The following is a 26,028-nucleotide window of genomic DNA, read 5'->3' as shown; positions in this document are numbered from 1 at the left end:
CGCGCCAAGCGCGAAAAATCTCTATCATTCATGATTCAATCGGTCAATATGATCGGGAATTGCATATATATTGCTGTCAAGTTTTTATCCTCTCTCTGCTCATGTATTCAGATTTACCGGTACAGCTGAGTGAGATGTCTTGGAAAATGTAGGGCCCATAAATAATAATTGAACATATTTGGGCGGACCCGTGGGTATAATGACTTCGTTACGTAATGACATTTCGTAGCTTGTATGCTATGTCAAAAGATATTCAAATCGCCCATACGTACTAAACTAAAAGACGCACACTATTTCAAATTGGTATTTCTGCACTGGCAATTGATTTTTTTCTCAGCGAGATGGCATTTTTTGTGGTGTTTGATTGCCAGGACAGGAACATTTGGCGCCAGCCATTTAGGCACCTATGGACAATTAATATATATGTATATCGTATATATATCGAAGTCGGTCAGCATAAAGGCAGTCCTTTTCCGCCAAGGTTTTCTTGTTCTGGCACACTTCTCGGAGTCGCATGTTATACATGGCGTGAAACTTCATATGTCTTGGTACGTCATGGTGTGATAATGGCTGACGTCGAGATGCCCATTTCTATACCTCATGCGCATTATTTCTTTGAGGAAGGGTATCTATAACGCAGAGAGAATGTTTGTAGATGTTATAGTTGTGTTTTATCTGACTCCAGAAGGTTGCGTTTACCATTCGCAGCGTGTTCCCTTGCGTTCGACGAACCGGCGTAACCACGCCGTACGGCCTTGTTGGCTGACGTACCACGAAGCCTGTCTATTGCACACGTATTCGATGGATCACACTGACGAATATATTTTGTTTCTGTCTCCACGACTTGTAACTTTATTGAATCCCGTACGGCAACGTAACAGTACTTCCCAATTTCTCAATCGAAAATAGTATGAATGAATGTCTCTACGTGGTATTACCTACGCATATCTCTCATAGCCACGAGAGAGAGTACATGCACAAACCACCGTACGATTTCATATTTTGTTATCTACGTTCACACGACAAAATATGCGACTCACAAAGGTCTTATCGGGTCTCAGTTCAGGGAAATACGTAAGGTTTACCAACTCCTTATTGAATATTATTAAAATGGCGTTATACCAATATATTTCGTTAAAGTATCCAACAAGTAAGAAATATGTGACCACGAAATGGGGCGCGGCGCGAAATTTTTTTGAAAAAGTTTCCGAAATTTCCAAAAGAATACTCTATAATTAATATTAATTCACGAAAAAATTGTGGGCACCCTTCGAGCTCGCCCCCGCCCCATCTCAGTGGGGGTCATGGACGCCAATATAGCCATTTCAACGCGCAATCGCCCCCCTATCGCCCCCTTCGTCCGTTTTCGCCCCCTATCGCCCCCTTGGCTATTTTCGCCCCCCTGGACCGACAAATCGCCCCCTGGGGGGCGATATCGCCCACGTTGGGAACCACTGGTCTAAATCAATTCACAATTATATGATAATAAAACCAACTATGGCATAAAATGAACTGCACCATCATTTCCGTCGTAGTCTACGGATCGTAGCAGTGGCTCATTCTGCATACGACGCCAAAGTTGACTAAAAAATGGTCAACATAACGGCGGAAACCGGTTTTTGGAGCACCTACTCGGAAAAATTACCTTTTTATTTACTCAATTCTTTGGCGATCAAAGTAGTTAGGTGAATGACTTTCCCGTCTATATGTTCTCTTCTTCGGATCCGTAAATATGGGGCGATAGGGGATGGGGACGGAAATGTGTGTCGAGGTTGATAAGGGGGCGATGAGACGAAAAAGGTTGGGAACCACTGGTGTAGCACAAAGGGACTGGTAACGCATTTAAGGTCCGTACACATGATAGTAATTAAATCAACCCGCACGACTCAGTCGGGCAAGTCAAAAAAATATCATTCCTTTTATAAATCTCATAATCCTCGGTTCAATGAACTTTCTAGCCAGGTAACTGCTGTGGACGGGCTAGCATTTAAATAAATTGCTCCAAAGTGAGCAAATTCGTCGGGCCTTAAAGGCTGACGGCTATAACTTGCCAAGATGTCACAAACGGGTTCGGGACTTCGTGATCGAGCACAAAAAAAAATCCGCAAGTGTATGGAGGAAGAGCTTATGGCAATGTAACGGAATGATGGACGTTTTTCAATCACGTTGGACAAATCAACTCCTACACGAAGCAGGCGGTACATGAATTTAAACGCTCATTATCCGGGTGGCTTTCGATCGCTGCGTTTCATTCGTATTCACGGGAGCATGTTTTTGCGTCAATCTTACACGAAATAAATGTTGTCTGTGTAGTCGTATGTGCATTTTGCTACTTTGCCAATTTCGGTAAATCCCGGGTTTGAGGAGCGAAAATCCCGGGAAATCCCGATCCCGGGATTTGAAATTTGATCCCGAAGTCCCAACCCTAGTTGTATATCAAAATGACCACTTTAACTTTCGTCTGAATACGCCCTGTTTGTTGTAATCACGAAGGAACGATATTCTGGCCCAAGGAAAACGAAGACTTTCTATCACGGCTTAGCAAGCTATATTAGGGACGCTTTACGTACAAAAGTTCACCAATGATATATATGTATATACCATTGAGTTTACTTATAGAAATATAAAAATCGAGAAGTTTATTTCAAAAGAAAGGAAGTGCCGAGACGTTTTTGGATTGACTGCAGAGGAGGTCACATAAGTCAGCGTTATTACTGGATGCTAATAAGTATCCTGGTAGTTTGCAGATGCCGTAAGCCAAAAAAGTTCAGAACCACTCTGATGGTGTGCCGCAAACTATTTTCATTTCCAAAGGGTGCCGCGAGGTCAAAAAGGTTGAGAACCACTGCATTACACAGACAATTAGCTGTATATATTATTGGAATATTTAAAGATTGTGCAGGAACTCTTTCTCCTTCTTTCTTACTGTGTCATTAATTCTTGATAAGGGGCACACGAAAAGTCTTTGAGTTAATAAATCCAACCGTAATGAATGTTGTTCTGAAAGCTCCATTCAAGTTCAGTACCGCCATTCACATATTTGAGGTATCTTTGCATTTTATATGACAGCTATGAAGGTGACTAATATTTCTAAAGTGGTATTTTGCGAATCAAACATCAAGGCCGAAGCCCAAGTCTCAAATCTGAGTTTCACACACCCGGATCAGCACGTGGATCATGCATTTTCCGACCAAAAAGCTATTTTCTTCGTGAGGCTGTGATGAGTTTGGTCCCCGCTGTTCCGTCAATAACATGTTCCAAAATCATATCGGAAGTAGAAGAAAAAATTACAAATTTTGACGTTTTCGTGGATTTTCGACTTTCTCAATCTAAAACTATGTCCGCAGAACTACAAATCAAGATCCATGATCGTTTCTTAAGGTTTCATCAATAAAGAATCACCTAATCATTCAACGTGTCTGCCGATTAAATTACCTAAAATCCATGTGCTTGCGGACTCACCCAGGTCCTTCCACGGACTCATTTGAGTCCGCGGACTCGGTGTTGAGAAACGCTGTGCTATAAGCATGGAAGGCCATTTTTAGTTAGCAGATTAGTTGATCACGGTGCCATCTGCGTATAAAAGTAGTTCCCACCATGCCAAATAGTACGCGCCCTTGTACAATCCGGGAGCAGTCCATAGTACTATGACGTCGACGATTTTCCACCACATTGTCACCAAAATTAGGATGTACACCATATCACCTTGAGTCCACATTTCAGAAATATTTCTTCATTAGTTTGAATGATCTGGGTGTATGACTGGTTTTTTATTCCGGGGGTAGCTTAGCCACTTAAGGGTTTATGATACACCGATAGGTTGTCTACAATAGTAGACTAAAAGGTGTAAAATGTAAAATGAAAATCTCGCATACATTACAACCTCTGCGACACGAAGATAATACAGCTTGCATTTTTTTTGCTTTTGTTGACTGGTCAAAATAATAATCGCCAAATAGCCATGACATAAAACCAGGGTAGAGCCGAAAACTCTGCTTCATGACAGTGACACTACATACAGTGAGTGAATTATATTACATATATCACAAAGATTTTACTTTGTTGTATCGGTTCGACATCTTGTCCGTGGAAAAGTTGGCAACTCGTCTCGTGTAATTAAACGGAGGACGAGACTTTCACGATCACCACGTAGCCTACTATATGATTCACGTTGTCGTTGCTAAGGCAAGATAGACACCCTATCATGATTAAATCAAAAGGAACATATGTAAACCTATATTATATTATTCAACACCATACCGCTTCTCTTTCGAACAATTACTGATAGCCTATATGTTTTTGAATATTACCAACGAACATTTATTCGTTCTCTTCAATTCGTCGAATTATTATTCGTTCTCTGGCAATACCAGAACTTGCCCCGCAGTTCTAATCGCGTTTATGGTGGGATCATGGCATTTATATTATAATTATATTGACGAAATTCAGAAACACATTCTTATCAGAACGAAAGAAAGCATAAGATTCGAGTACTATCACAGTAAAACGTCGCTGTACTGATATCGCTTGTTTAGACATCTCTAAAATTGTGTCTATAAGATATGACTGTGGGCAGTTATAACCAAGCCTTTGGAACCGGAGCAAGAGCAAGGAGCCGGAGACCTTGAGCCATGCATTTACAGCAGAGCTGGCGTAGGCACAACCTTTTCTAACCGTGTACATTGTTCATGTTCATACATAGTCGCCAAACCAGGGTAGGCTAGCCGCGGCTTACTTCGTAATTACTTTATTATGGGCATTCGTCATACCCGCAATTTTGTTCAGTACAACGCCGATGGCCAATTGTGCGGTTCGAAAATGAATGATCACTCTGCATTTCACAATAATTGGGACTGAGGCATATGTGAGCTGAGCATAGCGTAATTTAACTAATTAGTAATCAGACGAATATATAATCGACGCCATGGAATGAAAACGTGGCCTTACTGTACGTGTCGATTTGGAGGCGAACAAGCCACGAAACACCGTCTTTGCTGATAGTTTTTTTAATGATACCACGAAAGTGGACAGTGTGTTATTGTGTGTGCATAAGAATTGAAATTCACTCCAGCGCATGATCTCTACAGTAATGATTTGCAAATTTAACGCGGGAAATGCATAAAAAGCAGGCCACAACGCCAATATAGTCAGTATACAATTGTCGCGATGCGAGCTATAGTCAATGCGATGTCCGGACCACTGCTGTTGGAAATAGAATTACGAGTACAATTATTGATTGGATAAGCGCTTTCCACTCTGTAATCATCAGTTTTGTGGATTCAATATTGTCTGCTTGATGCACTCGTAATATAGAATTGTCGCGCAATGTCACTTTTGAGCATGTAGTTTGCAGGGGTGGTCAAAGTAGTCGAGAAAGCTACTCAAGTAGAAGTAGCGACGAAAAAATCTACTTAAGTACGAGTAGAAGTACTTCTTTCATAAACAACCTAAAGCTACTTGAATTAGAAGTAGAATTGATTGACTTTAAATCTACTCAAGTAAGTAGGTAGTTGTGAAAACGATCGTAATACGTTCGCAAGGACTGTCAAAAGCTGCAAATAGAGCTATGCGAAAGGTGTAGAGAGCTTGATTCATATTGATGCATCCCAGGAGTTGTCAATTTTTGGCAGAATAAGCAGTCGTCCACATCAAGGGATGCAAATGCGGTACCAATCCTTTGTTTACTCAAACACCCCGTTCTAGAGAATATCACGGCATGGCTCTCTCCCTCATATTATAAGGCCCCTAGTTCAGTCGAAGAGCAATACGGAGAAGTTGTGTCGGATACGGCTTTAACTCTTTGCGTGATTAGTAAACGTTAATTAAAAATATGGCAGATCGTGCCATACAGTTTAGCTTTATTTTCGAAAAATATAAGGCTTTACTACACTTGCATCTTCCACATATGTTTGTTCTCCGGACAAAAGAACTGAAACTATAATTAGAACTCAACGTATACTACTCGAAATTGAACTACTTCTAAAAATCGGAGAATATATTTCATGTCTCTTGTCCAGAAAGTTTCAACGGTGGTATGCTAAAACAGGTTTAACGTTAACAAAACTCAAAGTCCACTTTTCCAGATTAGGACACGTCATGGGCGGCTAGGTATCACAGGTAATTGCCTGATTGCGAAACGGTAGTTTCAAACGTTATGAGGGCCATACTTACTGTAATGTAATATTTTATATTGGCGACAATGCGGTGTGAATGGAACCACGCAACCCCGTATATGCAGCGATACTGTCGTGAGACACTCCATATCTACTGTGCGCGAAGCGCAACGAAAATTCTCGGCATTACATGAATTTTATGAAAATTAAATGTTGGTACTACGTGAAAACAGCCCCTAAATTCATTAGGCTATCTTTCTTATTGGAGGATTAAATCACTTTTACTTGACACACTGAAAATAGCGAAAAGTAAGTAGGTAGTTCATAAAATTTGCCAAATCTTCTTCTGCCAAATCACGTTATTGGTGCTAATCAATGCAATGATTTCCGCAATATTCCTGGCCGAAATATTGAGACCAGTGTACTTTTGTCTATAATCTCAAGTGGCAGAACTGATTATATCTTGGTTCGGTTTGATACAATTCGGCCGTGCGTTGCGTGATACGAATACTCATGTCATATATCATCATTACTGTTTCACGTATTGATTATATCTGGCTTGACTTTAGACATTCCGGTAACGATTCGCTACCCGACTTGCAGTGAAGTTGCGTTGTACGAATAGTCACGAACACATCATCCTTTCTGTATCATGTTTGTAGGGCTGGGCAAAATGATTCGGGTACTCGAATCTGAATCGAGTAGTAATTTTAATGATTCGAGTCGAGTAGTAAAAGACGATGTTTTCGAGTACTGAAATTATAAGGTCCTCGCAACTGAAAGTTAATTTACTGACGAGAATTATAGTTTTGATACTATTTTCCACTGAGGAAGCCGTGAAACCTTGATTGGCCGTGTTTGAGCATACCAGGCACAGTTTAAAGCTACGAATGTTACTGGAAATAACGCATTTCCGAAGTCATTATCATCCAACAAAATTGTTAAGAAGTGCAATGAAATCGGTATGGTCGAAAAAATACCAAAGTATCTTTAATGTGATGGATAACAGGCATTACGTTCTTTGTGGTGGCATAAAAGGTTCATATTTGGACTTCGACATAGTACATCCTGTTGTGACGTCATAATGAGTGATACTCGATTACTCGACTCGACTCGAAGCATATTACGTGATTCAGAATCGAATCACTCAGGTACTCGATTTTGCCCAGCCCTACATGTTTGTATGACGTAACATTTCACATGCATCACGGGTGGATTAAGATAACCTATCTCACCTTGACGCGCCCATTTTGTCCGATAATTTCACTACAAAATAGTCCAGCAAATACTCGATATTACATGGAGTTACTGGTACGTACACAATTGTTCCCACTCGTCCTATCTCCAGAAATGGTCGGATTTTTCGTTGGAATCCTAATTCAGCCGGCGCCGGCTGGCAATCCGGAAGGCAGAGTCCGGAAAAATCCGGCTGGTGTTCTGCTAATCTTTTTCATCTGTAAACGGAGAAATCCTGCTAAAATATCACTTTCAATGCAAATTCAACATCCGAATTCTACGTTAAAAATCGATGAACTCTTTCATCTACGATGCGGCCCCTGAACCAGATCCTGACCTCTGACCATCTCACAATGTTCGTTACCGGAGGCTTGCTACGTATGTCGAAAGTTGAATGTCCTATTAAGTAACTCCGCCTGACTTTTAGAATGATCTTATTCCAGTCACCCTATGGAGGTCGTTTCTATGATTTAAAGCTGCTACATGACAAACTAACTTTCTGAAAACCATGCAGGTCACCGGTCGGTTGACTCGATGTGTTTATACCTTGTAGTAATTATCCCATCATAGCTACGAGAGACCAGTTTGTTTAAAAAGGTAAATTTATTCAGATATAGATAAGCAATGATAATTCAGCAGATAAAACTTGGAAAAATACACAAAAAACGTAACAGGAAGAGCTTCTTGGAGGAACAGAACTTCAATATACAATTGAATAATATATTCATATTGAAATGAACCCGAATATTTTCGGCTGACGCACTCGTCAGGGGGAAAGAACAGAAAGAACATTCTATTTCAACAATCGTATCACGAAATATGACAGATAACAAAAAGTCGAATACGAGATCTGCGGTACGAGTATACTATCAAAAGAATGTGATTTCCAATGACATCGTGTGGGTGATCAACGTGGTAATGAATTCGGGATGCAAACCTTTGCTTGCAGGCCCTTCTGTCCCTTTTCGGGAACTACTGAAACGGTTTGGCCTTCTATCAGAGTTTTGAATCCGCTTCCAGCGATGGCTGAGTGGTGAACAAATATATCAGGTCCACCGTCACAAGGGGTGATAAATCCATAACCCTTGACTTCGTTGAAGAATTTCACCGTTCCACTAACTTCAGACATTCTTTCGATTGCTTTGGCCCGTACGCAGACTTAAACAAGGAGAAGAAACCGCTCGCGAATACGACTACATTTCACTGTCGCGGATGACGAAACAGAAAGCGCATGTTAACTAATTTGCGACCTCTTGTGGGCATCACGAGCAGCCACTGCATGAGCCATGATTCGCCAAATTTACCACCATAGATTTTATACATTTACGCCATATTTAATTGTTACTAAACAACAAAAGCGGAATTATATACAGGTTATGGATTATTATTGGAGTATATCACCCGCTTCTGCATACAATGTGAGTGTCGCATTCTATATTAGGTTTTATCAAGTTTTGGATGATCAAGGCGCACAGCAGTCGCAGTAGCTGTAGTCACTACACTCACTACATTCACCATAGAAATCACTCGTAAGCCACGTAACCCATTGTTGTGGAATGGAACCTGGAGATCTCTTGAAAGATACTGCGGTAGAGATACAATAAAATCACGTACGGCATGACTTCCTTTTGTATTTGTGTTTCATAAGACAGGTAAAAGTACTATTACTGGTTGGCTACACCTTAGCTAATTCATACATGCCCTGAAACACGTGGTGATGCAACATGTTTCTGTTTGCAGGTTCATGTATCTGATGCTTTTGTAAAGCATGCAGCAGTAAACTAGCTAAATAATGAATACCGGCCTGGTCTAAAATGATCATGGTATATAGTCTAAACACCATGGACACCACTAACAGAACAAAAACACAGCAATGGATTTGGATCAAGTACTCGAATCATCGCGCCCATCTCTACCGATAATTCCATGGCTATGAATGTTACAACGAAGTAGAAGCAAGCTGGATTGACCTTCCCATACCACAACACTCAGACGAGGAAAGTGGTCTGGCAGGCCTGCGTGTATTTGCAGACATGAAATCAGTATCAAGACGTCACACAAAATCAGGCATGCACTCAAAATTAACAATTATTATCGTTGATTTCATCTCATATGTACGGTAGGCCTAGATCAATAATTTCATTTTTTTCTTAGCGGGTGCTTCTGAATCCACTCTTGGTCGGTTGCATCCAAACAGCATCTATGCTGGTGTTGGCAAATCCACCGCTGGAGGGCACAGTGTCTTGGTAAGAATTCGATATTCGTCACTTTCTTCACTGTCGGGATCATCGCTGTAGATAATGTTGTCAGCTGACTTGATTTCGACTCTGTTGAATAAATCGGGAAACATAGTTAAGCCACAATGATTATTTCGATGTTCAGCCATTGCTTTGCGACTGGGTTGCACAGGGAGAACGTTGTTGGATGTCATATTGAATCCTTGTTGACCATGTACAATAGCCGAAGGAGCAGTCAACAGTTTCCAAGTTTTTGATGTGCTGAAACTTCTTCCACTTTTACACTATTGATCTACTTGAACCATATATATTTATTGCTGAAAATAAATATTTTCGTAACCACGTGACGACACTTGATTTTTTGGCCGCAGCAAGTAATGCAATTAAAGCCTCCGAAGCCATAGCCTATGGAATTAATTTAGGTCATCTGCACGAGAATCCGCCCGAAAATAGTAATAATTATGGTCATTATTATTGGTTCGTCGATATTATCGAGTCAATATCACACTTTGAAAGATATATCGGTATCGGCCATTAGAGGTAAAGAATATTGGCAATTTTCGTGACGTCCCAACAGGGAGTCTTGGAAAAATCATCCTCCACTGCTAGACTGGTAATATCGATATATTACTTACAGCTCACATGTGTTCAAGATGCATATCATAGCAATGCCAGGGGCGACAGCATATGCTGCTACGCCACTGCACCAGATGTGGACCTTCAGCCGAAAAGGTTGAATGTTCATGACGTAATAAAAGGCCAAGGTTTGAAGGTGTGTGAGTGTTCATTTGTATTGCGTATTACCCGTGCATATATCAAACAAGTTATGTAAAAGAAATGTACTATTTCGTATGCAATTCGAGCGTTTTACATGAGTAAGTTACTTCACAATCCAAGGTATGCGAACCTTGGCAGGGAAGTTTTACTTTTATCAGATACGATATAATATAAATTAATTCCATAAGATCATTACGAAAATTTTTCATTTCAACCCAGCATCGCCAAACAAAACTATATTAGGTCGTTTAACTATTAGTAATAGTATAGTGTCCTATATGCAGGGTTGCCATCGACATGGACCCAAAAATAAGGACAGTCGAAAAATTAGATTGGCATTAAAAAGCGTTTTTGTACATGCTTTGTACTCATATAAGCCGTGTCATATCATTTCCCATACTTTTCGTCGAAAAAAGTTGGTCTTGGGCCACCCATAGGGTGATACACCAAACTCTTTCACCTGGTTGCGATTATAGGCGTCAACCATGATGGAAAAAGGCTCTACACCAAGTTCAGACAAAATCGTTTTTTTGGGGGGGGGGAGGGGGGCGTATGGAGCAAGAACTCCAGTATCAATGCTTGTAGTCTTGGTCCTGGCCAAGCAAACTTTTTTGCGATGTGGGAGTCGGAGAATATTTTTTGGACAATTGCGATGTGCAATCGTTGGAGAGGAATGATTGCTGGTGTTTGACAATATGGAATGCCAAGATACCGTTAGCAACGGCTGCATTGTAGTCTGTGGTCGTTGGTTCCGATCGACTTGTGAAATTTTTTTTAGGCGACTGGCTCTAATTAATCAATGATACACTTCTTGTTTTCTGGAGTATCAAAATAAGTAGACCAATTTCACTGAGCCGTGAGATTTGCTTGTGTCCACACCATATACGACACTATGGTAATAAGCTTTTACTCATAGCAGGCTCGATTGGTTTTAGCTAGACCAGTGGTTCTCAACCGGGGGTCCGTGCAGCATTTTCAGGGGGTCAAATTGCCAATAGCCTGCTGATGCAAACATGGCTGTATAGAGATATTTTTTCGGGGGTTGTGGAAAACTTAAATGTTGGAGATAGCAAGGTCAAACGGGAGAACATTTCGGATTTGTAGTAGTCAGTCTCAGCAGATTAGTAAACAGTCGTTTGAAATAGAAATTCCTGAATTTTTTTTCGAATCTGTCCCAGTGAAAGAATTAAGACTGCGCCACGAAATCCATTTTCGCCTGTCCTGACTACTAAAGAACTTCAATATGAGATTATGAGATGCTAGATAGAAATGAATACTGGCTGGACGTGATATGTTCAAAGTCACACCAAAGAGAGAGAGAGAGAGAGAGAGAGAGATATGATATTCTTTCTCGCCTGCACCATCGAGATGCTTTGGCGACGGAGTTGCGATACGGCCCCATGAGGTCATCTAGTCTGCGCCCCCGTTTTTTTCTCCTCCATGCTATCCGTGATTGCTGAGCGCCTAGCAGGATAGCTGCGGATACCATTTTTCAAGTCTTTGGTATGACCCGGCCGGGGATCGAACCCACGACCTACCGCTCGAGAAGCCGGACGCATAACCATTACACTATCTCGCCAAAAGCTGTCGTCGGAAGCGTTACGCGTTAATATTACATTCGCCACCAATATATTTTTGTGGAAATGGATTTTCGGCACTCATTCATATCACTTCGAAGACGCATAGTTTCAAGGCAATAAATACAGCTGGAAAATTCCCTTCGAAATAATATAAATATACCCAATTCCAACACATAGCGTGCTGTTATTTTCGAGAAAAGTCATTTTATGGCTGTTTATCACTATTTACTATTTGCAACAGACGGTTGACGGTTTCACGATAATTGAGCTAACTGTGAACGAAAATTTGAGGGGGTCCGCGGGAGTCTGTGACGATCCAAAAGGGGTCGGCGGAGCCAAAAAGGTTGAGAACCACTGAGCTAGACATTGTTAAAGTCGAATCCTCGCATATCCGAAATGGGTTCCCGTGCCATTAATTACGCATACCTTCTGACGAAGATAATGAGTTAAGCACCCACCTGAGCGTGACACATCCACATTTGGGTGCCTTCCATTTAATAGCGCGCACCTTTATGACGTCAGTACCACCATCCAAAATGACATCCCCGCAGTCCGCTCTGACAGTGGCATTCGCGGCCTTTTTGACATTTCTTATCTTGAAAACACCCAATCCGCAAGTCTCGGTGTCCGTCGTCTGACTTAGTATGAACCCGTGTATTCTCTTCGATGATTTCTTCTTGGGACGGAGGGCCAGTAATGTCACTATTGAAATATGTCACGATGTCAGAAAGAATTGTGATCGGGTATCGGATGCTGCTTGCATAGTAGTTGAGGCCAGTAATAAAAAGGATATGCTCGCGTCGTAATCTCGTGATTGTACTGAAGATTCATTTTCTTGGTCAGTTACAACAACAACAACAACAACATTACACAATTGGTGCTTACATGTGAAAATGCAGCTTAATAGCCTACTTGAATTGTTATATATAATCGAAGTTCGTTACGCTACTCCAAGGGTCACCAACTCGATGTCCATTGGTTACCGGTAACCCGCGAGTACCAATTAATACGCCCGCGGCCGTAGTGGCAAATATTCAAATGAGATATTTGAAGGTTGAAGCAGAAGGGTTTCATATGAGCAGCAGTTAAACATTGGTCAGTCGGCCCAAAGACGCATTCGAATGCAGTTTTCGATCGGGCATTGCTCGTCTTTGCCCACACGGGACTAGATAATTATTATAACGTAACGCAACGGGGCCCGGAGACGCTGGTGTGAGTCCCGGTGAGTGAGAGTTTTATGTTCTTGGTAAGGGGAGGGATCCCTGCCCAGTGCTCTGCATGTCTAAGTGAATAAACGCAACTGAGCACGGATAAACGGTGGGAGTAGCTCGTAGCCCGTCGCATTAATCAGTAGGCCTACCCAAGAAGCAGCTCTTGGTTTCGAAAAGGTTGGTGACCCCCGCGCTACTCCCATTTTGGAATATGTAGCCTATGCAGCAAACATATTTCAGAAGATCAGACTTTTCTGGGACTTTTCAAAAAAGATATTAGGTATAATTGTGATTCTATACCCCCATGCAGCTTTCTAGCTTTGTAATATGTTCCGTTGATTGTATTCCCGACGGAGAGTCGGAATGATGGCCTCGATTTAGCCAGGATACCAGCAAGCGGCCAATTATCGCCCAATTTGCCGTGCCAAAACGGCGGCTGACAGTCGGCCTCTTCGGTCCCAACAGACTCATCTTCTGTGACGCCTGAGAATGAAAATAATCATAAGCAATAATGCAAATCCCGTTATAACAATTTGTGAAAGATAACAGGTTGCCACTGGACGACATATATAGGCCTACTCACGAAGGAATTTCCATAGGGCTGATTAAATTTTTCAATGGCGGGCGGGTGTTTGAAAAGCGACGTGATGATTGTTCGACTTCGTGAAAATGAGATATGCGTCAATGCGACTGATTTCGAAATTTATGAAAATAATATTCAAGGAGCTTAAGTTTACTATCCCATGACTTGTGGTCTCATATTTTACAAGCGTGATGATATTGCATACATTGATAAATTCAACTTTATCCAAATGATTTGAAGAAACATGTTATATGAGACGCACTTTATTTGAGGTTTTGGAAAACGAAATGGACACAGCTAAGCATAAATCATAGTTAACCAGATAATTTGACGAAGCTATATCGGTTAGCATTGGTTTGTAGAAATACGTAATGAGAAAGCTTGATATTGCAACATGTTCGTAAAATAAAACGTATAAAATTCACCTGCAGATGCAAGTCCAACAGAAAGAAATACGGCAAGACACGTGGGCATCGCCATTCCCAGAACAATTAATAATGATATCCTAATATTCTTGGTAGATCCTTATCTAAGAATTATAATCGCCCTGCGAAGATGCAAATAACTCAGATGAATATCATGACTGGATCGCGACAGAAATGCGAATAACATTTCTGACAAGAGAAGAATAACAAATTAACGACGACATAAATCTGTGACGTCATTCGTTTGACCGTAAATAAAAAGGATTCGTAAGGAATGTCACCGCGTCGACCGTTGTGAAATCCCGGCATGATGAGAGCGAAAAGTCTATTACAATAATAATTATAGAATAATTGTATGCACAACAGAATCAGCGCAGCGATTATCGTGGTTGTTTTCCAACCAGACAGAAAGAGTTCAATCAGAAAATCACGTATAATCGTATTGGTATGATATATCAACGTAAATAACTTCATAACATAAACTAGCGTTTATGGAAAATGCTATCCAACGGATTTTAAAGACACGTTGGCGCCTGATGCCGATGTGGCTATCGAAACCTGCATGCAAAGTGTGGCCATTTGCAAGATACCTTCTTTGTCAAGAGCACGCAGAATCGGATAAGCAGACTGCCTGAACCAAATATGAAATATCTTGGAAATGGTAGGCTACTAGATGACTGTACCTATATCTCAGGTAATACGGACGTGCTATGGGATTGTAACATTCTCGTAAGATTTCAGAAGCGGACGATGAATTGACTTTACCGAAATAGACCCGTAAATATATTCCTGGCGGCAGACGCTTGATATATGGCTGCGAAATCGTTGCCCGAGGGTACGCGATCTGATGTGCTATAGAAAAATCTAGATTCTAAATAGACGCCTGGTGATAGAAATCAGTACGTGATAATCGTGCGTTTCTTCTTTTCGAAGCTTACGCTCGGCATAGGTGCCGTTTTGCCTCTAAGGTTGTCATTGATCTTAATGCCTGCGGGAATAATAATTCATGCATTATTCATGTTTGACAATGATAAATCGGCAGGGTTGACATACCGTCGTTATTAACTACTCCTCTGCTCTAAGATTCGAAACCTGCCAAACCGAGCCATGCGTTTGATGACCATCTTGCCCTTTCGAACCAGACTATCCCAGTTCTAACGCAAACACAGAATCTTGAAATTTGATGATATATTCGTATTTGAAGTAGCAAAATTTATACATCAACATTTTTCGAATGACTTACCTCCTGCATTCAATCATTTCTTCGTGCTTGCTCGAAGTGTACACTCTCACTAGCGAGATAGTGTAATGGTTATGAGTCAGGCTTCTCGATCGGCAGGTCGTGGGTTCGATCCCCGGCCGGATCATACCAAAGACTCGGAACTTGGTATCCGCAGCTATCCTGCTAGGCGCTCAGCAATCACTAATAGCATGGAAGAGAAAAAAACGGGGGCGCCGACTAGATGACCTCACGGCCGTATCGCAACTCCGTCGTCAAAGCATCTCGATGGCGCAGGCGAAAAAGAATATCATATCTCTCACCCTCTCTCTCTCACTATACCAGACTTTCTTATTCTTCCAGGGGCAACATCCATCTACTGCCCCCCACCAGTAACCTCACAAAAAATCAATCGAATCTTCCGGTCCTGAGTTGGAATAGCCTACTATACCTACATCTATACGAGACCGTCCATATCACTCATTTAAAAAAGAATTATTAAGACACCTAATCTCCCATTACTGACTGCACTTGTCCCACTTGTCCCCAGTTTTCCCATGTTATTGTTATTATTTATTTCAGCTATATGCTGAATTAAATAATCCCAACCAACTGCAACCAAATTTATAAAGAATACCTGTAATTGTTGGATGCAAGGTGTGATCAGACTAGTTGATCCTATATTCAGAGTCATTTCGATTACACCCTGTCCTACACCGTTAAGTTACTTGGTATTATTTAATGCATTAATGTTATTTTCTTCTCTCTCTCTCTCTCAATAATAGTCGTCATTTGACTGAGTAAAATAAGCAATTATTTGTCATTATTTTTAATAGATTATTTAATTTGGTCTAATTTCACATTTAGATAACTTTCACGTTTTCTCTCCGATATGGTTTTTGTGGCCCATCTGTAGCATTGCAAACTGGATTTCTCGTTTTGCAAGATATCATAGCATAGGACATATTGCATGCATTCGGAACTGTTTTGAACCCAAAGTGCAAAGGAGGTCGTGTAAGAGTCAGCCAAATCACCAAGGGAAAAGAGTGTGATGTCATAAATAATGCAGCGCTCTCTCGCTGATTTCGTTGTGATGGAGAAGGATAAATGAAGACAAGAGACAGCAAAACGAAAAAAAATCTTTTGGAGAACATCTAAGAATGTTTTCAGGATTTTTGAGGTTGCTGATGACGAACATGAGAATTCTCCCGATTAACACCAGAGGGGAAGTTACGCCTACCGCCGTACGCGTACCGCTTTACTTACCCCCCAAAATATTTCACCTATTATATGCGGCCCGCTGCCACTTTTTGTACGGGCCGCGAAAGTCATTCAAAATCGAATTGCTACTGTGACGCATTGAAACTGTACCTTGAAATATTAAATCTTCAAATCTATCAATAATAGCATATTATCGCATTGTATAAAGTCTTTCTTTAATTGCTGGTCTAGAATCCCGACGTCACATTTTAAAATGCTTCACTATCGAAATATCACGACGGAAATTCCCGACTAATGGCCTCATTTGTCATCATAACTACAGGTAGCTCTTTAGCAGGTCTGCTAAGTCAGCCTTCTCACTAATGCTGTACTCAGTCACTACTCAGCATTAGGGCGATTTTTTTGACATGTCGCAATAAGTCAAAATTTTGTCAAAATTGTAGCGTTAGATAAAAAAATTGTCAAAATTGTTTACAAAGTCAAAAAATTTGTACCCCTGCATTTCGTATGTATCGAAGATTTTGCACTGTCGTTGAACTTATCATTTGATATTTTGCACAGCTTTTAGCCTACTTTATAGGCCTATTGTCTGCTCATTGTGAATGATGAACGATCAAATTAAACAAATAGGTGTATATGGTGTTATGGTCAATGTACCGCAATATCCTAACTGAAGCAAGACTGTTTGGGCATTGCATGGTTCTTATATCAAGGAGCGCATGATGAAAAATTGTGATGTAGACAACATTGTCAGAATGAAGCAACACGGTGTGTCACCAGCAGTGTACGCACAACTTCAGTGTTGTCAACCAACAACAACTGCTGATGTTGAACGTACTTTTCCATTCTTGGCGAGCTACATAGTAAGGACAGACACTTTTTACCAGACAATCCAGAAAAGTATCTTTCGTTGTACTACAACAAATTTTAATTATTTATACCATACTATGCGTGAGATAACTACTGGAATTCGGCATAGTGCCAGATTTCGTTAAAATACATTTTTTTCATGCAAACATTTGTCAGTTTTTAAGTCAAAAACGTTTTTTTTCCGGCCAAACTACTTCGCAAGGACAGATTGTTCCAACCAGAAATGAAAATAAGTAGTACAATTTTAAGGTTATGTGCGAATACAACTGATTTGCATACGTGCGGTAAAAATTTGGTTATAATGAAGTTTTTTAGGTCAAAAATGTCAAAATGTTGATTTTTCAGGTAAAAAACTTTCGATTTTAGGTTAAAAAAAATTGCCCTACTCATCATATAGTCTGAAAAAGACTCGTGTTCGCATTGGGTAGATTCGTTCACGGCACGTGTGTTTAGGAAAAGCCGTTATGAGCTAACAATCTAAGAAGCTGAAAGTTTAATGAGTGCCTTGCATTCAATAAAAAGATGGGCAGATGGGCAGATGGGCGACGTTTTATGAACAGGTCTCTGTATTCAATGGATTAAATTTAAAACAAACCATTCTATTTCTACAAGTACGAAAAATGATGCAGGCTATGTATATTTTTGTTTATCATATTCAAGATCCCCACTTATCCATCCCTTCAAAATAAAAGATTCTGTTTTGACTATTTAATATTTAAAGTTTTAGCTCTACTAAGCCGGGGCCGAAAAGTTTGCCCACCCCTCGGCTGATTGTTGAACAAATCGGCTATAATTTATAATATGGCGGCGTGCATAATAGGGTCTGCCGGACGGATGGCGAAATTTTGTGCGGCACGCGGCCAGTTTCGTCCTAAGTAGGACTGCATTTAAAATATAACCTGTTTTATTTGCTTATTTTAATATCCTTGACGTCACAAATCTTTAATTGTGACGTCATAGTAGATTTACATTGTCAGTTGAAAAGATAGGGTAAATACGGAGCCCTCCTTTCATGAAAAAGGCTTCCGACCCCTGTCATAAACGTACAAAAATATCTTCCATAACTGTATCGTTATGCAGCATATTTACGGTCGTTGGTCATAAACATCAAAACATCCATTCCATGCCAATGATCGATATCTATACGGGCCATAACTTTTGAACCGACGACGATCTCTATGGTTGTAGCCGTTCGATATAGTATACGTCGACTATATCGGGTGCAACCCGTCTGTAGGCTAATACCAAATGCTTTTGCGAAAGTAATTACACAATTATAGTATAATTATATGAGGTTACCATATTTTGAAAATCGGAAAAGAAGACACTTTTTCAAAATTTTCAGACGTGAAAACCGGAGGAAAATCCTTAAAAAATGGTAAATTTTTCCCATTTCGTGGTCAGTTGACTAAAAAAGGTCAACATACCATCTCAGCTCCCGAAATCCAGTTTTTCTTCCACATTTTACGTTGATCGACTAAAAAAGGTCAACTTCCCGGCTCAGATCTTGAAATATCCGCCGGAGCGTTACTTCGGTGCGGATTTACGGTATCTCGGTCGAATTTAGCCCTAAATGTGATAAAAATTCTCCAAAAAGAGGACATTTGAGCGTCCTCCGAGGACAGTTTCAAAAAAAGTCCCTCACACCCCCTAAGCCTATACGCTTTCTACCGTTACTTATGTGATACATTGAGTGTCCGTTTATTGAGGCAACATTTCTCGCCTAAACAAGCAAAGCGCGAGAAATTTCTATAATTCATGGCTGAATCGGTCAATATGATCGGGAATTGCGTATATGTTGGTATCAATTTTTATCCTCTCTATGCTCACGTATTCTGATTTACCGTTAGAGCTGAGTGAGGTGAGTTTAAAAAGGTTGGACCCGTCAATAATAATTGAACATCTCCGGGTGTATACCCGTTGGCACGAACGAAACAACACTTTGTCAGGCCCCTTCCCCAAAAAACTTAAGTCTTAGGCTCCCATAGGGTGATAAACTGACCCATCCATCACGTTGTTCGCTAGCCACGAAAATATAGTGGTACTGTTTAGCGAGTCAGCGCGAAAATTTTCGATAATTCGTGATAGAATCGGTCAATTAGATCGGGAATTGCATATATATTGCTATCAATTTCTAGTCCTCTCTGCTCACGTAATCAGATTTACCGGTAGAGCTGAGTGAGGTGTCTTTGAAACTGTGGAGCCCATAAATAATAATTGAACATCTTCAGGCGGGCGGACCCGTTGATATGACTTCGTTACATGATTTTATTTCGTCACCTCCTGTCTGGTATATCAATTAAAGACTATTGAATCGCCCAAACGTACTAAACTGAAAGATCACACGATTTCGGATTGGTATTTCTTCACTGGTATTATTTTTATTTTGCGGGATGGTATTTATCTTGTGAGGTTCAGATTGCCAAGACAGGAACATTTGGCGCCAGTCATTTAGGCGCCTATGGACAATTTAACCTCTACGTATTTTGTATAGGCCAATGTAGGGAAGTTTGCGGTCAGCATAAGGCAGTTCTTAATGGTCAAGGTTTTGTCGCTGCCGATCGTTCTGACACACTTCTTGGAGTCGCATGTTACATGGCATAAAACTTGATATGTCTCGGTGCGTCGTGGCGCGGAAATGGCCAACGCCGATATGCCTATTTCTCTAAATCCTGCGTATCTTTTCTTGGAAGAAGAGTACCCAATAATCAAGCTATTTGGTGACTTGAAATCGCGCGGAAATCTTTTTAAAAATAGCATCAATTTTCAAAAAATACTGTATAATTTATGCTAATTCACGAAATAATTTTGGGCCCCCTTCGAGCTCGGCCCCCTCCCCAATTGGGAGGTTTGAGGTGCGGAAGTTACGGCTCTGCATATATGTCAGACCCGGGTGCATAGGAAACATTGGCAGTCGACATTTAGACTGCCGCTGCTGTAGCAGCGCTTTTTGAACTCGGGCCCGACCTTTCCTTAATGAATTGAAATGCCAAAGTACCCGCATCTGACCTGAGACGCCTAAATTGTAAAAGCAGATTGCTTCACTGATAACAAGATCTGCCCGAATCAAAAGCCAAGCGCAATGCGATGGTTGGCTCAATTTCTTCGATAACTTTCTATACAATCACAGAAGTTGGTGCAGTAGGTTCATTCTCTCCCAACGTCATGGTAGTCTGGGGTTGAATGTCTACTATACCACGTTTTGAAGTGTCTGAGTCGGAGCTCTCACCTTTCGTGCATCGCAGTTTCTACGGCGTCTTCATCATCATCTTCTGTATGAAACTTTTCATCAAATCAAAACACTACAAGATTGCGATATAGTGGAAAAACGAAAGGGTGCCGAATCGACTTGGAGTAGCTAATAGTCTTTAAATCAGACACCCGCCGTCGCCTAGAGCAAAGGTGTTTATGAACTTTCTTGATCACGGACGTCTTCAAATTTTGTGGGTGGTTGCGACTTGCGAGTAGGCCTACCGCCGAAATTTTAGTAGCCGGTGACTGAAAGGTCATCATATCAAATTCAACTTTATTTAGGTTATTCCAGGCTGAATAAGCTTAAGTACAAGGACTAGACAGGTAGTAGACTGGTCCCACTATCGTCGTCATTCTCAAACGATAATCTGGATTAGTAGTTTCGTAAAGCCTATATTAACATTTCACGGGCCCCTAATGGGTCCGTAAACTCCCGTTTAAGAACTCTTGGCCTAAAGCATGTAAATAAGAGGCATGTACACTGGGTTTATTAAAGTATAACAAAAAAAGAAGCGACGAAAATATATGCGGTATGTGTCGGTAGGCGAGGTCGATATATGCCAGATTGTGATCCAGTAGTCATGAGGGGTTAGTTATACAGTATAGGGTTACCATATTTTGGAATCGGGAAAGGGAACACTTTTGCCAAATCCCAAAAGTTCAAAGTTGATCAAAATTGAAAACAGCCGATTTCGTTTTTTTTGCTGTAAAATTGGTGAGTTCACTAAAAACAGGTCATCACTTTCGTTCGACTCCCGATTTACACACGTTTTAGTTAAATTGAGTGGTGTTGACTAATAAAAGGTCGTCACTTTCGATCGCACCCCGAATTTCCCGCTCGAACGTCCGTCTTTACTATCTCGCGTCATTTATATTTCCTTTCACTCGAATCTGTCCATTACTCTAGCTGTAGAAGCTGTAAAGGAGGACATTTTCAAAAACCTGGACGTATAGTAATCCTGGGTCAGTGTTTCCCAAACGTTTTTGAGCTACCGCCCCCTCGGCAACAAATGAAGTGCCACCCGCCCGCCTCCGCCCGACACCCCCTCAACACGCACAAATCATAAAACCAAAGTAGCTCTGCATTTATTACAGCTAATAATGAGACGGATTAAGCTGGTGTAGGCCTATTATTATCATCATGCTCGTCATATTGGTTTTGAGTTTTGATCAGAGGTTGTCAAAGTAGTAAAAAAAGGTATTGAAGTAGAAGTAGAAGTACCGACGAAAAAAATCTACTCAAGTACGAGTAGAAGTACTTTTCACATAAACAACCTAAAACTACTTGAAGTAGAAGTAGAATTGACTGACTTTAAATCTACTCAAGTAAGCAAGTAGTTGTGAAAACGATCGTAATTCGTTCGTATGGACTGTCAAAAGCTGCGAATGTAGCTATGCGGAAGGTGTAGAGAGCTTAATTCATATTGATGCAGCCCAGGAGCAGTCGTCCACATCATGGGATGTGTTGATAAGGAAATGCGATACTAATCCTTTGTTTACTCGAACACACCATTGTAGAGAATATCATGATATGGCACCCTCCCCCTTATTACAAGGCCCCTAGTTCAGTCGAAGAGCAATACAGAAAATTTGTGAAAGATACCGCTTTAACACTTTGCGCGATTAGTATACAGACAAAAGAACTGAAACTATAATTAGAACTCGACGTATAGGCCCAATACTCGTATTTGAAAGAAAAATACAAATAATACCTCTAAAAAGCGGAAAATATATTTCATGTCTTTTGTCCAGAAAGTTTCGACGTCTGTCTGTTAAAACAGGTCGAACGTTGAAAAAAGTCAAATTCTATTTTTCTAGATTAGGACACGTCATGGGCTGCTACCCAGCTAGCACGCCCACATGGTATCCAAGTGGAATTTAAGTGGTTAGGAGGGGTGGAAAAACGGAATGGGTTAGTAACATGTGACCCACATCGAAACCAAGCGGGATTTCCATCCATAAAGATGCATGGTTATTGGTTATACCATACCAATCCCAGGTAGATTGCAAGAAGTCTATCTTCTCGTTGTACCTATCAATTTGAACTAGGGGGAGTTTTACCTGTTGAGTTTTTGTAATCAAATCATCTTGGAACATGAGAAATCCACATATAGAGGGGCTTAGATTTCCCATATATCACCCACACAGGAACCAACCTTATTTTCCATCAATGTTATTTGGTTTATCTAATCGAATAATAAGGTGGTTCCGTATGTAGTAAAGTTTTCTAGCTATTATGCGATCCCTGTTGGTTCCTCGAACATCGAACTTTAAAACCCCTACCATGCTTTACTTCGTCAATGTTATTTGAACTGTTTAAAATTGACCGTTTGTCACACTGAAGTGAACTTAAAGTTCCTTTGCTAGAGTACTCAATTCCTCACAGCTTGCGATATAATTTTTTAGCGTAGGTCCCATTACCTTTATCCCTTATCTGTATCTACTATTTTTAACTCAGGATTAATTTTACTCGTAAAATTTCTGTGATCAAATAATTTGAACTTGTGATTTTTGTCAATCAAGATGTGTCGATTTTCCATACGGTTCCCACATGCGACCGAGTAGTTTTCCCCAATCGATGCTTCTTTTATATTTTCCTACAGCAAGGTTTGTTGATCTGTATTGTAAAGTCATATTATAATCGGTTTCCGATTTATTCATTTGCGATTATGGTCGCTGGGACATTTCCAAATTGAATTCCATCACCAGACTGCTTTCTCCATATGAATTGAATTCGGGTAGTGGTGACGATAAGCGCCTAAGAATCGGGCGGCCCGGTCGATTCCCGTCGGAGATTTGTCCGGGCTCCTCTTCTTCCGCCGTGAGGCCCGAGGATGACTCGACGAAAGAAAGCACTCACAATTTATGGAAAGCGCTAGCAAGGGCCGTGACCTCGAAAATGATCAACATCGAGAGTAACTGTGACGGCGGGCACTCTAAACCGAGTGTCAGTCTAAAAGACGACAACTGCGCGTCGGTCGGCATCCTCCTATCTGTTCATTACATCGCTTTGTGTCTTATCGCATTGTACATTGTGTGTGTCTTGTTCAGTTGAAAATATAACTCAACGATTACACTTAAACAATGATGACAGCACTCACCCACAGTAAAGGTTATTATATACTCAAATTGCCGTATATATTGGTTTGAGTGGGTAGTGGTAGCAGGTATGTACTGTATAGTATACAATGTTAAATATATGACGTGTAGGGTTTATCTAACACCTCCTTAGCACATGTCTACGTCGAATTCTTGGTCCACATACACTGCCACTGCTACAAGGACCGGGGTCGTAATATTATTAGGGCTGGGCAAAATCGAGTACCTGAGTGATTCGATTCTGAATCACGTATTATGCTTCGAGTCGAGTCGAGTATTCGAGCATCATTCATTATGACGTCATAATAGAATGGAAGATGTCAAAGTTCAAATATGTACCTTTCATGCCACCCGAAAGAATATAATACCTGTTATCCATCACATTAAACATACTTTGGTATTTTTTCGACCTTACCGATTTCATTGCACTTAGTGACAATGTTGTGGGCTGGTCAGGACTTCAGAAATGTGTTAATTCCTGTAACGTTTGTAGCTTTGTACTATATGTGTCGCATGCTACGTTACGGTCAATTAAGGTTTAAAGGCTTGCACAGTGGAAAATAGTATCGAAACTATAATTCTCGTCGATAAATAACTTTCAGTGGCGAGGAGCGTGTAATTTCGGTACTCGAAAAAATCGTATTTTACTACTCGACTCGAATCATTAAAATTATTACTCGATTCAGATTCGAGTACTCGAATCATTATGCCCAGCCCTAAATATTATTCGCTTCCCTTCCAGCTTCGTGGGTTACCCACATGGCACCCCATAAAATACCTCGGTAATATGGGGCCATAAAGGTAGGGTCCTGGTTGGTTTCCCCACTTACCACATTTCATCCTATCTGGATACCTTGTGGTTCCCAAGTAGGCTTGCTACCTGGGATGTATAATAGGTAATTGCTAGATAGCAAAGTGGTAGTTTCAAACGTTATGGGGGGCCATACTTAGGCCTATAGTGATGAAATATTTGATATAGGCGACAATGCGGTGGGAACGCAACCCGGTATCTAAATTATAGTCAGCGTTTTTCGTTTGTCACGCCATATCTACTGTACGCGAAGCGCAACGAAAATTCTGGGTATTGCATGACTTTTATGAATATTAAATTTTGGTACTACGTGAAAACAGCCCCGAAGTTCCTTAGGCTATCATTCTTATTTGGGGATTAAACTACTTCTACTTGACAAACTGAAAATAGCGAAAAGTAAGTAGTTCACAAAATATTACTAAGTAGAAGTAGAAGTAGCGAAACAATATCTACTTGATTATTTACCAGAAGTAGAGGAAAACTACTTAAGTACTTCGAAAAAGTAGAAGTACTTCGTTACTGACCACCTCTGGTTTTGATAGGAAGAATCTCAGTCTAAAATCTCCAGTGTCCATGCACTTCATGTAGGTCTACTGTCAAGTCGGTTTCTGCTGTGAATCAGAAACTTTGTCATGGCACTGAAAACACGTTATATCAAATATGAGTGGAGAAGTACAACGACGAAAAGGCCAACCCGACTCCAGTGAGAGTGTTTTTCTAAATCGATTGTTATCCACAACGATTGATCGGAGATATTGAACTTTGGGTTGAACTCGAAATTGTTCCACACTACAATGTAATCAGTTGCTCAACCATTTCATGTCCGTAAACTTCACAGAATGGATTGATTATTCTTATCCGGTGAGGAATTTGTAATTGGAATATATCCTGGAATCACATCAGCATAATTTGTGAGATGATTTATTTATGTTTATCCATCAAAATCCTGTATTCAAGCTGAACAATGCAATCATGCAAGCTCATGCAAGCCTGAGAAGCGGAGCAGCTAGTTCACGTGTCGCAAACTGAAATATCACGGGCGTATCACTGAATCCGGACAGTGCCATTTTCACCTTCATACGGTTTCATCATTATAAGAACGGATATATTCTCCTCGTAAATTTTGGAAAATATGCTCACCAAGTACGAGCGATATCGTTTCTCGCAACGAGAACGCCGTGTCGAAGGCCACGGACGCAGCGCTGTGGAAAATCCATGATTGTTTGAAACAAAGAATACATTCACTCAAGACAGTTTCTAACAAAAAGCCATCACACTTTGCGGTGAGAAATCATTGCTCAAAAATACTTCGTAGTTCTCACAACAAACAACGAACCACTCTTTTCGGGGATGCTGCCGGCTCCTAAATTGGTCCATTGATGGGCAGGAGAAAC

The 26,028-nt window shown here is 40.7% G+C and overlaps 1 protein-coding gene and 1 long non-coding RNA gene across 2 annotated transcripts in view; both read right to left on the bottom strand.

The window, feature by feature from the left end:
- LOC145446576 (uncharacterized) overlaps positions 1-26,028 on the bottom strand; it is a 219,604-nt gene that overhangs the window by 151,795 nt on the left and 41,781 nt on the right. The window lies entirely within an intron of this gene.
- LOC145446566 (uncharacterized) lies at positions 9,300-14,286 on the bottom strand. Its single transcript, XM_080324913.1, has 4 exons — positions 14,163-14,286; positions 13,455-13,637; positions 12,402-12,645; positions 9,300-9,676 (listed from the first exon to the last, which is right to left on the bottom strand). The coding sequence occupies exons 1-4, from the start codon at positions 14,215-14,217 to the stop codon at positions 9,550-9,552; spliced, it is 609 nt and encodes a 202-aa protein (XP_080181039.1). The 5' UTR covers positions 14,218-14,286; the 3' UTR covers positions 9,300-9,549.

This window comes from Botryllus schlosseri, chromosome 9, assembly GCF_051294905.1.
Source record: "Botryllus schlosseri isolate E-star chromosome 9, Bs_hap1, whole genome shotgun sequence".
Taxonomy (NCBI): Eukaryota; Metazoa; Chordata; class Ascidiacea; order Stolidobranchia; family Styelidae; genus Botryllus; species Botryllus schlosseri.
This window is presented reverse-complemented; position numbering and strand designations above follow the sequence as displayed.